This window comes from Geotrypetes seraphini, unplaced genomic scaffold, assembly GCF_902459505.1.
Source record: "Geotrypetes seraphini unplaced genomic scaffold, aGeoSer1.1, whole genome shotgun sequence".
NCBI classification, from domain to species: domain Eukaryota; kingdom Metazoa; phylum Chordata; class Amphibia; order Gymnophiona; family Dermophiidae; genus Geotrypetes; species Geotrypetes seraphini.
In genome coordinates, this window is record NW_022985863.1 from 30,485 (window position 1) to 44,002 (window position 13,518).

At 42.6% G+C, this 13,518-nt stretch overlaps 1 protein-coding gene across 4 annotated transcripts; it reads right to left on the reverse strand.

The window, feature by feature from the left end:
• Positions 1–121: 121 nt before the first annotated feature.
• Positions 122–13,265, reverse strand: LOC117352436 (C-type lectin domain family 2 member L-like). Of its 4 annotated transcripts, none has more exons than XM_033928938.1 (6): positions 13,147–13,265; positions 9,896–10,438; positions 8,411–8,503; positions 6,421–6,599; positions 4,709–4,809; positions 122–333 (listed from the first exon to the last, which is right to left on the reverse strand). In XM_033928938.1, the coding sequence occupies exons 2-6, from the start codon at positions 10,221–10,223 to the stop codon at positions 183–185; spliced, it is 852 nt and encodes a 283-aa protein (XP_033784829.1). In that variant the 5' UTR covers positions 10,224–10,438; positions 13,147–13,265; the 3' UTR covers positions 122–182. The 4 variants fall into 4 exon arrangements, with proteins under 4 accessions (XP_033784829.1, XP_033784827.1, XP_033784828.1 ...); XM_033928936.1 differs by having other exon boundaries at positions 122–384; XM_033928937.1 differs by having other exon boundaries at positions 122–384; positions 13,231–13,264.
• Between the last annotated feature and the right edge of the window lie 253 nt (positions 13,266–13,518).

The following is a 13,518-nucleotide window of genomic DNA, read 5'->3' on the forward strand; positions in this document are numbered from 1 at the left end:
AATGATAGAAATAGAACAAAACAAAGACAAAAGGCAAAACAATAGATAAGATTAAAGATAAATCATAAGCTGGAAAGAAAAATAAAATACAACTTTGTCTTCAATCCACGGTTTCAGCGTCAGTGATGAAGTGGAGCAAGTAAGTTTAGGAGGAGCGATTGACGTCAATAGTGTCAAGTTTATTAAAATATTTGATATACCGCATAGGCACAGTTCAAGGCAGTGTACAATGAATCTGAAAACATATGCCTGGTCTGTTCAAAAGGACTGATTATAAAAGGGACTGCACAGCCCACTTGTACTGATCTCAAAGGATAGTGTCTCAGTCTCCACCTGTTGACAGATGAGCATAAACACATCAGTTTCTGTGCCAGTCTGGAGAGACTAAAAGAAAAAAATTAGCAGGTAAAGACCTAATTTCTCCATAAAATTCTAGGTGCAAATAACATTCATAAAATCTACATACCTCATACAAGAGTTTGCAAAACTGGTAAATATTTTTACAGTAACAATCCAGTCACAGTTTTACCTGGAAAAATTGCCTCTGGTCTTTTCAGATCCTTCTTTCTCACATGATGACTGACTACATCTGTACACAGTACAGTAGATCCCTGACTTGTCATTCTGTTGTATAATTTTTAATTAAAGGATTAGTAACAGTAGGTCCTAAATAGCCAGAGGCCACTTAGCTACAACGCCTTTATAATGATGTAGCTGCACTGGGCATCTAAGAAAGCTTTAGGGGTAATCAGTCAGAATCAGAGAGAAGGATAATGGGGTCTGGCAGAGAAATAGAGGTCAGTGCATTAATAATAATTTATTTTTTTACTAGTCTTTAAGCCCGTTACATTAACGGGTACTAGAGTAGATGTCTGTCTGTCTGGGTATTTTTTTCTTTGTTTCTCTCTCCTTGCATGCTGCCTGTCTGTCATTTTTTCTGTCTGTGAATCTCCCTGTGCCTCCTTCCTATGTCCATAGTGCCCCTTTCTATGTCCTTAGTGCCCCCAGTGCCTCCTTCCTCCCCCCCCTCCGATGCCAGCCTGCCTTCCATTGAAAACCCCCCACCCCCTCCGTTGCCTCCCATAACCCTTCCATTGAAACCCCCCCCATGCCAGCCTGCCTGCCTCCCATCCCCCTGAGCAGCATCAGGGAAACGGCAGAGGAAATTAGGCCAGTAGAAGACCCGAAGCAGCGTTTAGTGTGCCTGCGACGCCGCTGCTCCTGCCGGGTTTGTCAGCCTTGTAGCGGTGGGAGGGTCAACGGGGGGTCCAGCTCCAACGCGCCGCTAGCAGCGGCTTGAAAAAAAGGAGACTGAGGGTCAACGGGGGGTCCAGCTCCGGCGCGTCGCTAGCAGCGGCTTGAAAAAAAGGAGACTGTGACGTTAAGCACGCATGCGCACTCGTGCCGTCGCGACGGAACAGGGACCACGACTTTGAGTGCGCATGCGTGCTTAACATTTTATTATTATTGATATACCGCTATACCAAAAGTTCAAAGCGGTTCACAACAGAAAAGATACATACAGTCAATGTATATAAAATACATAAGACAGTCGATAAAAAAGAATACATCAATTAAAAAGCAAGAAGTTAAAACAGTATCACAACTAAAATGTAAACGTCAAACAGGCATGTCTTTAATGGTTTTCTAAAATCAAAATAAGTAGCCTCAAGTATAGGTTTTCCAAGCCATATATTCAGTTTAGTGGCCTGGAATGATAAAATTCTGTCGAAAAAACTTCTTATATTGACATGACTTTAGAGAAGGTAATTAAATAGATTTATTCTATGTGTACTCTTATTAGAAAAGTTCAAAGGAAACTTAGAGGCAAGGTAATCTGGTAGCATCCTGAAAACTGCTTTGTAACAAATTCAAGAACACTTAAACCGAACTCTGGCAGCCAGTGGAGTTGTTGATAGAAAGGGGTAATTTTAGTCAAAAATGAGGCAGTGTTCTGAATCAGTCTCTAGGCCAAATGTGAAGGCCAGAAGTGGGAAAAGGATTAAGGGGAAAGATGGGGAACTGATGTTGGGTTGTGTGCAGCAGTGTTTCTCAACACAGTCTCCATTATATGCAAATTTCTTTAATGCATATACTGAAAACCTCCAAGTCCAAGAGTGGTTTGAGAACCACTCTTTAACGCAGATTAAATAGACCTCCTGCATCCTGATCAAAATGAGCTTCTCCGAGAATTTCCTGCAAATATTTACTAGCAAATCATTATCTCAACATAATCGGCATTCATCTGCTTAAGCCCTTGGTATTCGCTCCCAGGCAAATGACCTTCTCCATCCAATATCAATTAGCAAAGTGCTGGAACCGACTACCACTTACACTACGATCTTGCGAGGTTCAGAAAACTTTTTAAAGCATTTCTGTACCAAGATGGAGCCAACCCGGAAGTAATTGAAATGGTAACTGAAAGCCCGTTTGCAAACTCTAATGCAACTCCTGAGTCAAAAATGACCTACTTCAACTTGTAACTATGACCTAATTGTACTGATCTACCTGTACTTTCAACTCTATTGAATATCTGTGTCAAATTGTCCATTGTAACTTCCTGGGTAACTGATCCAGCATCTTGTAATATAATCTGACCTTGAGCTGAATAAGTAAAGGCGAAATAGAAAATCTGATTAATATAACAATGGCTCAAACAGTGATTATTTCCCAATACATTATGCCACAGAGAGATGTACATGTTCACTACCCTCACCCTATCTATGAAATTGCAAAATAGACAATATCCTGGGTCTCTTTTATAAAATTATATACAATTTTTATTTTTTGGCAGCAAAAAAAACAAAATTAAAGTATCCAGGGAGTATTGTGAAGAGATGTTTCTAGAGAGGGTGGGGCCACATTAATGAAGGTCTTCATGTCGCATAGCAGCTTGGTATGGCTTCATCTTACAGACAAAGGGCCGGGGTAGTTGACAGTCGGCAACGTAGACAGTATTTGATTTCACATAGGTACATTCTCCTTGTCCACGCACCTTGAACCTAAGAGAGTCCAAAAAGTACCCAGGGACCATGAGTAATGTTACTTTGCATAGCATCCTTGCATAAGGCGACTGACTGGACAGCAAGCATCGCTGGTCGAAACATAAGTAAAGGCGGAATAGAAAATCTGATTAACATAACAATGGCTCAAACAGTGATTTTCCCCCAATGTATTATGCCACAGTTGCCTAGGGCAGCATGTCCGAGTCTGCATTTTTATTGGATTGGTGAAGGGGAGATGGACTAAAGGACTGATTTTTAACTGAAGGGGGTACTAGGCTGAAAAGTCACCTAGGGGGCCTAGTTGTCTTACACAATGGTTGGGCTGGTTCTATGCGCATGTATATAGCACCTGATGGGAAAAGTTCGATACTTTGGCCCTAATTCACTAAAGATAGCGACTCAATCGCTGTTGACCGATTCTCTGGCTGATTTTTAAACAGCAATTGATTCATTGAAAGCCAGTTTAGCGATGATCGCCAACTTTAGTGAATCGGGGCCTTTGACAGGACATGTACAGTAAACTTTCATACTCATTTGGAAATGAACAATCAGCAAATGTTAGAAGAATTTCCAGATCTGTTGGGAGTCACGATGCATACGTGACCAGCACTTGAGCCAGAATGCTAAGGGGCTCATACTCAAATCTTAAACACATCTAAAAACCTGCCCAAGTTGCCAATGAGCAAACCGACTTTCTGGACATGTCAAGGGACCTTTTATGCCTCTGAATGCAGCTGTGCGCCCAGAGCTGAAAGGGATGTATCTGAAGGAGTGGCCAGGGCGGGATGGGAGCTGACCTAGACTTACTCGACATCCTGGATAAAACTTAAACGTTGTGAGTTAGACGATGTGAAAACAGGTAGAAGTGCCAAAAAGGTATCCAATGTGACCAGATAACTACTACAGAGACAAAGTAAAGAGCCCCCCCAGTGTTCACTGACCCCCTCACCCCGCCACAAAGAGCAGAATAAAAAAGTACATACCTTTAAATAGCCTGGGGGGTGGGCTAGTGAACCATAGGAGGACCCAGGCCCATAAGCCACTAACCACTACATTTATGGTAAAACATATGCGCCCACCCAAAACCCTACTGTACTGCCATATAGGTGCTACCTGCAGCCATAAGGGCTAGTGGGGTAAAAAGGTGGGTTTGGGGGGGCTCACCATAACCTATAGGAGTTCTGGTGAGATGTTTATGTGGCACCTTTTTGTGAAGTTCACAGCAGTGCCCTCTAAGGTCCCCACTGCTCTGTTTCCATGTCTGGGTGGCCAAATGGTCTTGTTCTGACGTTTGGGACTTGGATGAAATTTTGGTCGAAAATGTATAAAGATAGACGTCCTGGTGGTCTGGATGAACAATAGCCTGGACGTCCAGATAGACGATTTTTGAAAAACAAATATTCTAGACGCATTTTTCGAAAATGGGCATTTTCCCTCTGCTGAATTTGGGCAACTTCGACGTATGTTTTGATTATGCCCCTCCATGTGTATGACCAGGAAAGCCCAGTTCAAATCCTGCTTAACCCTCCTTTGCTCATGTACAAAATTAGATTGTGAACTGTCTGGGGACAGGAAATACCTGTTGTACCAGAATGGAGCTGACTTTGGGCTGTTATTGCGAAAGGTCTGGCTATAAAGAAGTTCTAATCCAACAGTGCTTTCTGTATATAAAGAAATTATGCTACAGTTATAAAAACACTTACAGACTGCTGTTATAGGGTGTGCCATCAACCCACTGGAGTCCTTCGTCTGTCTTGTGCAGTCCAATCCAACAATCTATTTTACAAATCTTTGATATGGAATCCTGAATGATTTAAAAAAACCAAAACATTTTATGTGGCAGAAGAACTGTATGTCTGTTCCACATAACTCTTGTCTTACTGGCTCAAACAGCAATTTTTCCTAATGAAATAGGTTCTAGCAGTTGAATTAAAAGTGGTTCATTTTGTTACGGCTAAACAGATTTGTGTTCTCTAAAATCTGTAAATATATATATATATATATAAAATAAAATTCAGTGTTCCCAGCGTTCTCTCGCCTGTTGGAAATGGTGCCTAGTTTAGGGATGTAGTAACCACACTGGGCATGTACGGTCCGTGAGCCGGGCCATCTTCTTCTAGGCTAACATCAAGCATTATACTTTTAAAACCAAAAGGAAATATTTTTTCAGTCAGAAAATAGTTAAGCTCTGGAACGCATGGCCAGAGGTTGTGGTAAGAGCGGATAGCGTAGCTGGTTTTAAGAAAGATTTCGTCAAGTTTCTGGAGGAAAAGTCCATAGGCTGTTATTGAGAAAGACATGGGGGAAGCCACTGCTTGCCTTGGATCGGTAGCATGGAATGTTTCTACTCCTTGGGTTTTGGCCAGGTACTAGGGACCTGGATTGGCCACTATGAGGACAGGGTACTGGGCTTGATGGATCATTGATCTGACGCACTGTGGCTAGTCATATGTTCCTATTATAGGAATTCCTTTGTCTTAGACCTGGCAGTTTGTTCCTGGTCCTGTGGTTTCCAGCTCATTTAGAGCTGAGAGCTGCTACCATGAGACATCCCCTGCTTTCTATCCTTCCCCAACTGCTTTAGTTCTGTGCTGAGGCAGAGAGTGTGCACTAGACTAGAGCTCCTTCTGAAGCACTGCGATTTGGGTCCTAAATCAAGACACTAAGTGTCACCATTGTGCAATGACTCGGGGGCTGTGAATATAGACAACCAAGGGAACATCATCCCTGATCTGGGAGTCAAACTTAGGACCTTCTACAGAGCCCACCCCTCTTTTTATCGAAACATACCTGGGTCCTGTCCTCAGAAAGCACCTAACGGTCTTAAAACTCATGCAGAACCGTAAGTGACCCTTGTGAAGCGTGTTGGCAGTCTCAGTCCTGTTCCCAAAGGTCGAGCTTTTGTGTCCCTAAAATCATTTGGCACTAACTGGATCTTTGACATTTTTCACTTTTCCAGGTAATGTTACAACAGAAGTGTGCCACTCCCATCATTGAAGCAGCACTAAGAAAACAATTGTAAGGTCTTGGATCCATTAGAGATGCTCCCTCTCTGTGCCCTCTCTTTTTCCTCTTCTAAAACCCCAGTTGCTCCTGCAACTTGGGTGGGGGTACTTTCTTGATATTTGTTAGACTTACCCCCTCTTCTACTAAACCGCGCTGAATGGCCCGAGCTGCTCTCGACACTGATAAGAACTCTATGAGCGTCGGGAGCAGTACGGATCTTTCAGCACGGCTCCCGGCACTAAAACTGTTAGCGCGGTTTAGTAGAAGAGGCCCTTAGGGGGTTCTTGGCTTGAAGAAGTTGAGAAATACTGTTCTAGTAGATAAAAGGAGGTTTAGCCCTGTTGTGATCTTAGAATCCCAGAAGGCCCTGTTATTGCTATAGAAAATGATGCCAAGTCTGTGCCCTCACCAGGTCTTCTTCCATGTGGATGACCGCGAGGGTAGCCCCATACTCTGCACAGAAGTTCTGACTGCTGTTCCAGTCTGTTCCGTTCAGGTTATGGTAGTAGCAGCGCTTCCTGTAATACACCCACTCATCAGTGGGGCAAGGTTCCCATGAGAGAGATTGTTTTGCAGCAGGACTGGTTTCTACAAAATGAAAAACACATGAAAAAAACCTCCAAAACAAAACAAAATTCCTTACCTGTACTGCCAGGTCATACTTAATAATTTGCAGTATAAGTTTCCAAGTTTATTTAAAATTTGATGGATCGCTTAATCAAACTTCAAAGCGATGTACATATCTAAAATCAATACAACTTTCAGGGCGACAAAACACTCCACGTATATCCACAAACAAGACTTACACATTGTGAGGAAAGAGGAAAAGAAATACAATATTTTTAAAGACAAAAAGGGAGGGTGACATTAAAAGAAAGAAAGTCACAGGGCAGACCCTAAGGAATGATTCTAGCAGTTGAAGGCATCTTTAAAAAGAAAGCATTTCAACTTACTCTTAAATTGGTCTAACATGTGTTCTTTCCGTAGGTGAATAGGGAGAGAATTCCACAGTTGTGGAACCGTTCAAGACAAAGTTAGACAAGTTCCTGCTGAACCAGAACGTATACAGGTAAGGCTGGACTCAGGGCACTGGTCTTTGACCTAAGGGCCGCCGTGGGAGTGGACTGCTGGACATGATGGACCACTAGTCTGACCCAGCAGCGGCAATTCTTAAGTTACAGAGAATATGTATTGTCGGCGCGTATTGATAACCTTGAGAGAGGCAACTGTAAGTAAATGCTGATCGTTACACCTGAGAATCCTTGTAGGGGCATAAAGAATTAAGAGTCTATTGATGAAGGCCGGGGCTTTATGAAAAAGGCATTTAAGGGTTAATAGACACATTTTATAAGATATTCTGTGGGAAACTGGAAGCCAGTGTGCTTTTTTTGAGAAGCGGCGAGAAGCTGGTCAGATTGTGGGGAGGGCTCCGGAACGGAAAGCACCCACTTGTACAAATGTCTTCGATGGAAAGCCATGGTGGGGGAGTCATAAGTCTAACTAGGGATGTGCACAGAAAAGAATTTCAAGCAAATTTTGGGGACTTTTCCCCCAATTTTCAGACTTTTTTTTTGGGCTTATATAAAAAATTTGTAGCATCCTGGTTTGTAGTTAATGCCCATTAAATTGACTCAGATTTTTAAGGTGTGGTAGTGAACCAAAAGTACATTCAACAAAATGTGTCTCATACACCATAACAGATGATAAATAAAGTTAATTCTTCCGTCAAACACCAGGGTGGCTGTGCTCTTCCAATCGAATTTAATTCAAATATATACAGTGGATAAATACCATTCAGATGTTAATATAAATGAATGCTAATTAACATGAATATAAGTTGAAACTTTCCAATGAAAAATCACAATACAGCAATAGTTCATTGACAGCTCTTAAGAAAAATCGTTTTCAGAAAACGTTAAAGCACATACTCAGTTTGTTGGTGCCTCACTATCAAATTATTTTTCATGCATTGATTCCACTGGGTCCCAAACCTCTCCTCAGGCCAGTGGCGTAGCGAGGGTAAGTGGCACCTGGGGGAGGAGGGTTGCCCCGCCCCCGCCCTCTTCTCTACCCCTCTGCTCCTTTCTGACTCCCCGGAAGTGACATCAGAGAGAGGCGACACTGATGCGCTCTAAAACTTATAGATGTAGCATCTGTTCACCCTCTCTCACAATGGCTGGCAAGTGAGCAGGAGAATTCCTGAGGAATGGGGACCTCATGGAGACCACAGCTCTCTGTGGTGCGGTTATGAACAAAGATGGGAGTCATCTTGTCTTGCCCCCACTCCCCAAATTCTCTGCCAACTTTTACACGAAGATTATTTGCGTTGTGCTTTATGTTTAAAAACAGAGTGGCAACAGGAGTTCAGTGGAACCTCTATTCCAGCCCAAATTACTTACGCAGATAAAGTGCCAAGACAATTCCACAAAGTACAATCAGGAGAATGGCAGTAAGAATGATCAATCTGTCCCAGTACTTTCTCTCATAGTGACCTGAAAAAGAAGAGATTTTCACTCACCCAACTACCGAGGTTCCCATACTTAAAGGAACTGTGTCCTCCAAGTCAAGAAAGTGTGTGGTCCATTAATGGGGCATTTTGATACTTTAGGAAGAGAAGTGGACCCTGATAAGGCCTTGGGGAGGGCTCTAAGTTCTGCTTCAATCCAATGGGGGAGGATGACGTATCTGCAGTAGCCAATGTGGGAAAAATGCCTCAGATTTTGCTACCAGTCAAAGAGACAATAATTTGAAAAATATTTTTTGCATGAGTTGCCAACTTTTTAAAATCCTTGCTTAGTCACACACCCTTCACAGTCTTCTTTCTCTTGTTAAACTCTTGCAGTCGAGGACCTGTCCAAGAGCAAATCATGGTGGTGGCTGTTAGCAAGGTTAAAAGGAGCCTGGGACCATAATATGGTGATCCAGTAGTGCAGCAGACAAGGAAAGCTGACCAAATGTTAACACAGTAGCTGTCATCACATAAGAAGTCCTTATCCCATCAGTTATCCCCCCATCACCTCACCCCTTTCCCAGTTCCTATTCCTCATATGGATATCAGAAGGGAATAAAGCCTATGGGAGAAGCATACACTGAAACTGCCATGGCTGTGATTAGGCCTTGGTTTAGCTCTTTATTTAAGGTAAAGGTTTCTGGGGCAAGGAAAGGGGTTTGGGGGAAGGAGCAGTCTAACGCTTAGCTCAGCAAGCTGAGAGTCAGGGAAGCTGGAATTCAAATCCATTTTCTCCACCAATACTCCTTGTGATCTCAGGTACAAAGAGGTTATAAGCTCTCTGGGGCAGGGAATTACCTCCTGCAGCTGAATTTAGTTTGGATTTGGAAAGTGTGAGTAACTAAACGTCTGTCCAGCTGCTGATCTCCCTTGAAGAACTCCCCCCCCCACCCCCTCAGTTTGCAATCCTATTCTGCATCCATCCTTTCTACCTATGAACCTGGTGTGCAGTCACGTGACATATAGAGAAGCAATAGAAATGGCTGGTCTGTTATTTCTGGTGTTGGACAAGAGAAAGACTGAGGGATTGGTGCCTACCCATAAAGACCTCCGAATCCATAAGATATAGAGGGTGCTGGCAAGGGTGATGGAGGGAGATGTCTGGAGGTTGAGGATGGTCTCTAGTGAGGTGACAGACATCAGGTAAATTACCTACTGACAGTTTTCTTTGCCTGCTGCAGTTCTGCTGAATTACTGGGTCACCATATTATGGAACCAGTAAGCTCAGTGGTACAGGGGTTTCTCTACAAACAGTCGAGAGGGTTCTGGGGAAGAAGGGCAAGACTCGGGGAGATGAAGCAAGAAGGTTGCCTCGCGTTCCATGCAAAAGAATAAAAACACAGCAAGGCACAATATAAGGCAGTGAATCACTTACATATCACCTCCCACAACATGCGTCTTGGGGCCGTTGCCTGAAGCTCCTGGGTCTTACTCAGCAGATTCTGTGTCTCTAGGGCTAGTTTTGGTGCCACATGGATCTCGGAGGTTGCCTCATCTGTGGGCTCTTTGGCCGTGTCCTGCCTTTCCTTACATTCGACAGCATGATCACTCTTGCCGCTGTTACTCTCCAAGGGATTGTTCTGAGGGTCCACACTCGGAGAAGGGGTTGAGGCAGCCGAACTTCCCAGGACGCTTTGATCTGAATCACTTTCCATGCTGGCCTTCGTCTCTCTTCCTCTGGCGAGTTTATGGTTATTTTTCATTTTACCCTCTCGTAGAATGAATCGAGAGTGCCCCAAGGGTCCAATAAATTAGTGCTCTTCTCTATAAATTAAACATTTTGCCACGGTTTTCTTGTGTTTTGAAATTCTTCATGCAACCAACCTACAGACCCTTTTTCCAGGACCTACAGTCACAAGAAACACACACTTGCCAGCTTTGACTGGTCCATATTGGCTACATTCCCCTGATGTCAGTTCTGTAGGAAGGAACCAAAGTACTAGTCAGCATTAAAGTTAAGGTGTATTTTAAAAGAACTCAGACCATTTATCACAGCATTTTCGCAGTAAAAATTTGAACTGACAGAGTATGGTATGTGTTGCTGCTGTGGAAACATCCAGAATATTATTTTGCTGAAACTCAAGTGCTCAGCTGGACAGAGAAATATGTGAAATAAGAAAGAACCTTGTGGAACACGTTGCAAGGATCGCAATTATTAGGATTTTTGCTCCAGAGGCACCAAATGGAGAAATACCAGAGCAAATGAGTACAGGGCTGTCATGTTACCCCATTCAAGGAGTGCATTCTGGGATTTGTAGTCCTTGATTTTACCTTTCAGATCACATCACTTATTTACTTATTAGGATTTATTTACCTCATTTTTAACTGTTGTTATCCACCTAGAATCTATTATGAGAACAGTGTAGAATATAAATAAATAAATAAGAGTAGATTAGAATTGCACAGTGTATTATACTGGGGATTTTAGAGATCCAAAACCGACCTACAATCTCCCTCCTGGAACTGAGCAGAGAGCAGTGGTGAGACAGAGCAGCCTGCTGCCAGAAGCTGTCTTATATGTATTAAAGAAATCCTACCAGCCAGAGAAAGGCAGATTAAGGAAAGTAGCTTTCTTTCAAATGGGATGTAACAGGGGTTTTCAAGATTTCCCCAATGAATAGGCATTGAAAGCAGTGCATGCAAATAGATCTCATGCATATTCATTGGGGAAATCCTGAAAACCTGACTGGAATACGGCTCTCGAGGACTGGAGTTCCCTACCCCTGGGATATAAAGTGGGTCCTAGAGTCAGAAGCACAGAATTCACGATACGAGAGGGTGCTGAAAAGTTCTCAGCCCAACCAAGAAGAGAATGACATGGATATGGTTCAATCAGATAACTCAGTGGGAAATAAGATAACTCAGTGGATAATGATCAGAGTTTAGGAAGCTGGATGGTTGGGCTGAGAACTTTTCAGTACCCCCCTCATACAGCTGGAATGAGAACTGAAATACAGAGGGGATAAAATGATCCGAGAGAGTCAGTGACAAGCTCTCAAGACTCCACTAGGTAATGCCTCTTTTTCATATGATACAAGGACAGGTCTATTTTATAGAAGGAATTGTTTTTCAGCAGATGTGACAATGAAGTTACATTACAACAAAGGGATTTTACTGTGTTGTGGAATTAGCTACCTATGCACAGAGTGTGATCTTCCTGTTTTGTTCACTTTTCTGCACCCATCCATCCCCCTCCAATTACCCCACAGAGCTCAGATGCAATCAGCAGGTGGTAGGACTCACACTGTGAGCTTTATTACAATCCATAATTTATCTGAACCAGCCCACCTTTTGCCCCAGTGCATGCAGGGAGATGGAGTTCTGATTCATCCTACTTATTGTCCCCCAAGACATCAGAATTATGAATCCTTGCCTGCAATGGGAGAAAACCCAGGCCTAGATCACGCTACGGAGGATTGCGCTGACTGGTTCCAGGACATTGTTCCTTTGGCGATTTATTGCATTAGCACTTTAATCCCTGCTTCTGATGAAGGAGTCGAAACGGAGCTCTGTCGAGTGGAGATATGAACTATTGTGGGGCAGCATGAATTTTCAATAGGATTCAGCCAAGTATTTATTAGTGAAAACATCTCTTCATGGACTTTTACTTTGAATACTAACTTTTCTATGAACTTTCTTAGTATTCTAATGCTCTTTGATACTATGAAATTTCAATGAGACTCAGTTCAGCACTTTCACAATTTTGACACATTGATTTTGAGAGTTTATTAAGCTTTTATTTTCCTTATCCCTGGTGCGAATGTTTGCTTGTGACTTAAATCAATTGCACTACATTGGACTAAATGATGTACGGGGCAGTTCTTATTTAGACTTATGGTCTGGTGCTGGTCATCTATGAGTTACTGCCCGAACTCACAGCCTCTCGTTTCTAAGTAATGGACCCATACTGATGTCCATTATCTCAATTTTTCTTTAATAGTTAATTCTTAATTAAGTCCAAACATTCTTCCCAAGAGTTTAAGAATGTTAACCAATTATAGATTGGATATACCTTCTGGACAAGGTGTACGGTTTACATTCAAGTACTCAAGCATTTTCCCTATCTGTCCTGGTGGGCTCATAGTCTATCTAATATACCTGAGACAGTGAAATACTGAGGCTACAGCTCTAACCCAGTGGCCTCAAACTCGCGGCCCGCCAGGTACTATTTTGAGGCCCTCGGTATGTTTATCATAATCACAAAAGTAAAATAAAACCGTTTCTTGATCATATGTCTCTTTAGCTATAAATTACAATATTCTTATTATTAAGACAGCCAAAAGGAAAGATTTATAAACAATAAAGAGTTTTACCAAATGCAAAATTGTCATTTCTTTAATAAGACATTTTTTTTCTGAGGCCCTCCAAGTACCTCCAAATCCAAAATGTGGCCCTGCAAAGGGTTGGAGTTGGAGACCACTGCTCTAACCTCTGTGTCACACTGCATGCCCAGGTTGTGCGTAAATGCAGCCGGCCATTCACCCAGAAACAGAAACACACAAGGTGCAAAGAGCAGAACTGTTTAGACATGATAAGCATTAAACATATCCACCATGCAAACTAATCATTAATCCTGAGCTATTTATGAGTTGGGGGGGGCTCTTCACCCCTCCTTCTCTACATTACCTCCAAAGGAAAAGCGGTGAAAGGCCCAAGCCAAAGCCTCGCTCTGTTCTCTCTGCCTATTTTACTTTCCTTTTTAATATTTACCTGCCTCCCTCTCATACATCCTGCCCACAATCACATGCCCTATCTGGGCTGAGCCAACTGGTTAGCTTTTAAGTCTCACACACTGGATGAAAGAGAGAAGGAGTAGAGTTTTATGTGAAAAAGATAATATTAAAGCAACAGAACTGCATAATTTATGGGGCATCTGTGAGTTAATCTGGCTGTCTGAGTTAGATTGTAAGCTCTTCAATCAGGGACTGTCTATTAAATGGTCAAAATATACAGTGCGGTGTACACCTTTCAGTGCTATAGAAGTGATAAATAGCACTA